Source organism: Ylistrum balloti, unplaced genomic scaffold, assembly GCF_031769215.1.
Source record: "Ylistrum balloti isolate Yb309-2 unplaced genomic scaffold, AGI_CSIRO_Ybal_v1 Utg371072, whole genome shotgun sequence".
Classification (NCBI taxonomy): domain Eukaryota; kingdom Metazoa; phylum Mollusca; class Bivalvia; order Pectinida; family Pectinidae; genus Ylistrum; species Ylistrum balloti.
Genome location: NW_026782592.1, coordinates 366,798 through 370,143, shown reverse-complemented (window position 1 = coordinate 370,143; position 3,346 = coordinate 366,798). Strand labels below are relative to the sequence as shown.

Sequence of the window (3,346 nt, the reverse complement as noted above, 5' to 3'; positions counted from 1 at the left end):
CAAAGGTCAGCAGCATTCGACACTTGGTGAGAGATGGATGATCTTTAACATTATGATTGGGCGGTTTGATCGCAGTGCTATAATCCCGTGCAGATATGACGATTTCTCTTAACACTCCGCGTGTTTCTGTTGTAGAATATCAGTTTGTCACATGTTCCCGAGGGAAAAGGATATTGTTATGACATAATACTATCTCGGTGAGCCATTCATTATAACGTTACAGAAATTGCGAGCGTGAATGGAAATAAACGTGTTGCGTAATGGATTTCCAATGTACACGAACCATGATCTATTTGGGAACATATTCGCAGACTGACAATGACAGCATTTTCATCCGAAAAAATGGCAACACATTTTGGAATTGGCATTTTTTAGTAGTGTTTGTCGAGTAATTGGACACAATGCCCTACTGATAGTTGGATGTACAATTTCCTTGGGATTAATGTCTAAACATTTTATGAGAAATTATGTTGAAAAAATATTGAAACTTCTAAATCAGATATAAAAGATACACAATAAAACCATGCAGGGCAATACACAAAATTGCTGTTTGACATTTACCGTCGCGGTCTGTTGGCGGAAACTATTAATGATATTTCCTGTCCATGTAAAAGAACGGTTACAGACCCGCTATATTCCCAAGTCAAATCGGAAACGTTGGGATAAAAGTTGTTTTTTTAACCATCATATTTACTGTAGTACGAATTTCATTTCGTTACTTCTATTGTTTATTTGCCGATATCTATAGAACGCGTCACACATGACAGTGTCCTCATTTAACTTCTCTTTCTCTTTACAGGGGCGTCCCGTTGTCACAGTTAAGCAATTTCCGGTATTATTGTGGTACCAGAACATACACGTCACCAGACCAATGGATCAGCGATGGCCATAGTGGATGTTTCATCAACGCCCGGCCCTACACATAATAGACTTGGGATTATCTTGGTACTATATCGGTCGTGGAGTGCCGAATCACAGCCATGTCTGTAGTGCAGTGACGGTGTAGAGTGAGACAGTGACGATTCGTTAATTAAAACCGTGTCCTCTTACTCTGTCACTGTCAAGTGTACATCTGTGTATTCTGACCAAAGATGTGGATTTGCGCAAGTATTGCAATGCGTTACGTGATATGATTATGTGATGTCCACAATGATGTACGGCAGCGTCCCATTTAATAAAACTTCGACATCCTTATATATCACGGGATATGGACTGATTCTAAATGAGACGGACATGTATAATACCACTTTCTTTTCAAACGAAAGTTTTGGAAATGTTTCTAATTCGTCTGAGGGCGGCGTTGCGGCGGTACCAATGTGGTATGTTCCCCGTTACAGTTTTCCGATCTTCCTTTTCATCGTTATTCTTCTGGGAATGATGATCATTTCGACAATAATTGGAAATGTGTTCGTCATAGCCGCGATCTTAATGGAGAAAAGTCTTCAAGGTGTTTCGAATTATTTGATATTGTCTCTCGCTGTTACTGATTTAATGGTAGCAGTTCTTGTGATGCCGATAAGCCTCGTGAACCAAGTAAGTATATTCTGGTATCTTGGAGCCCATTTGTGTGATATGTGGATTTGTTTCGATGTTTTGTGCTGTACTGCATCCATACTTCATCTCGTGGCTATTTCGCTTGACCGGTTCTGGGCTGTATCTAATATAGACTATATAAGAAGGAGATGTGCTAAACAGATATGTATCATGATAGCAATTGTTTGGATTGTGGCGGCCATAATTTCCATTCCTCCAATATTTGGATGGAAAGACCCCGGAAACGACCCGGATGTCCTAGGTGTCTGTATGATAAGTCAGGACCTAGCTTATACAGTGTTTTCGACAGTTGGGGCATTCTATTTCCCTATGACATTGATGATTGTGTTAAATTTGAAGATTTACATGGCAGCCCGGTCACGGATTAGACGGAAACATTTCAGTGGTATCGCCCGACCAGTCGGTTGTCCGACAATTACGAAGGCCGAGGCGACTACAAGAAATAATTCTTCAGGAAGTGATGTCAGCCACGACGAATACACAGTGTATAATGGGTCATGTATTAATGAGGAAACCGCAATGAACGTTTCTGAAACAAACGGTACCGTGACAGTAAATGGAGGCGAACAATACTTAGCAGTGCCATCAGCTGTGTACATTGTAAACAAACAATTGGGAAGTTCAAACGCGAGAGTAAACAACAATAATCACAAAAGGATTCGACAAAGGGATAAAGAACGGTCAAGAAAAGCGAAAGTTGAAATGAAAAGGGAGAGAAAAGCTGCACGTGTATTAGGGATTATTACTGGATGTTTTATAGCTTGCTGGCTGCCTTTCTTTTTCGGGGCCTTACTGGGGCCATTTTGTGGCGAGGGCTGTTTCCTGTCATTGGATATGATGAGTACATTCTTATGGCTTGGGTACTTCAATAGTTTATTGAATCCAATTATTTATACTATATTTAATCCTTCATTTCGAACAGCCTTTCGCAAATTAATTTACAGAAAATATCGTTATCGAAGGTAACAGTTTACCAGTATATACATAATATTGAAGGTGGCGCCGCCATCAATCATGCTTTGAGAAGGGTGAGTCGATTGTAAAGGAGTTACTTTCAGTAATGACCTGAAGTCCGAAATATTTGTGTCGTAATGTACATTATTTTTCTGTTTTATACTGAATTCATTCAAATCGATAAAATTTTATTATTTTATAAAACAGAAATGGAGCCGTTCTGTTGATAAACGATGATAAACAAATACCCGCAGCTCCTCCTGTTCCTACGGATGGGTCTGAATGTGAGTTTTAATTCGAAAATGGAAGTGTTTGCTGGTGTGGAGTGTTTGAGGGAATCTCCAGACGAGGATATGGCTACGGTTGTTAGTGTGTGTGGATATGCAGGTTTTGGTGGTTTCAAACATTCCGGTGTGTTCGAGACCAACAAAACAAATATAAATACAGTTCCAATGTAGAATAGATAGACCATGAAGATCAGCAGCTTAGGGCTTCTATCCAATTAACAATTTGAGACTGGCTGAGCAACTTAAACTGAAGACAACATCACACCAGTGTTGTCACTATATACCCCCTATGATGCTGACCTGATGGTTATCTGTTCAACAGTGGAATTGATGCGGTAAAGTATGTTTGGATTACTGTCAGATATTTCCGACATTGGTTTCAAAAATTTATATTGTACTTAAGGCCTTTCGGTTGGAGACTAGCGCCAAACACACTGTACAGTGTTAGCCGCGTGCCACTAGTCAGCTAGGGTTATTTGTGAATTTATTTTTAAAATTCACGTGCTTATTTCATTTTATAAAGATATTCTCTTTTCAATTCCACGTTTTCA

The 3,346-nt window shown here is 39.5% G+C and overlaps 1 protein-coding gene across 1 annotated transcript; it reads left to right on the top strand.

The window, feature by feature from the left end:
* Window positions 1-1,323: 1,323 nt before the first annotated feature.
* On the top strand, window positions 1,324-2,520 carry LOC132560521 (5-hydroxytryptamine receptor-like). Its single transcript, XM_060225188.1, has 2 exons — window positions 1,324-2,147; window positions 2,223-2,520. Exons 1-2 carry the CDS (start codon window positions 1,375-1,377, stop codon window positions 2,518-2,520), a joined length of 1,071 nt encoding a protein of 356 aa, XP_060081171.1. The 5' UTR covers window positions 1,324-1,374.
* The last annotated feature ends 826 nt before the right edge of the window (window positions 2,521-3,346 follow it).

Excerpts from the sequence above, each read along its gene's own strand:
- LOC132560521 (XM_060225188.1), top strand. The coding sequence starts at position 1,375 with ATGATGATCATTTCGACAATAATTGGAAATGTGTTCGTCATAGCCGCG. Across the intron at positions 2,148-2,222 it reads TTAGCAGTGCCATCAGCTGT|GGATAAAGAACGGTCAAGAA; the intron begins GTACATTGTAAA and ends GATTCGACAAAG.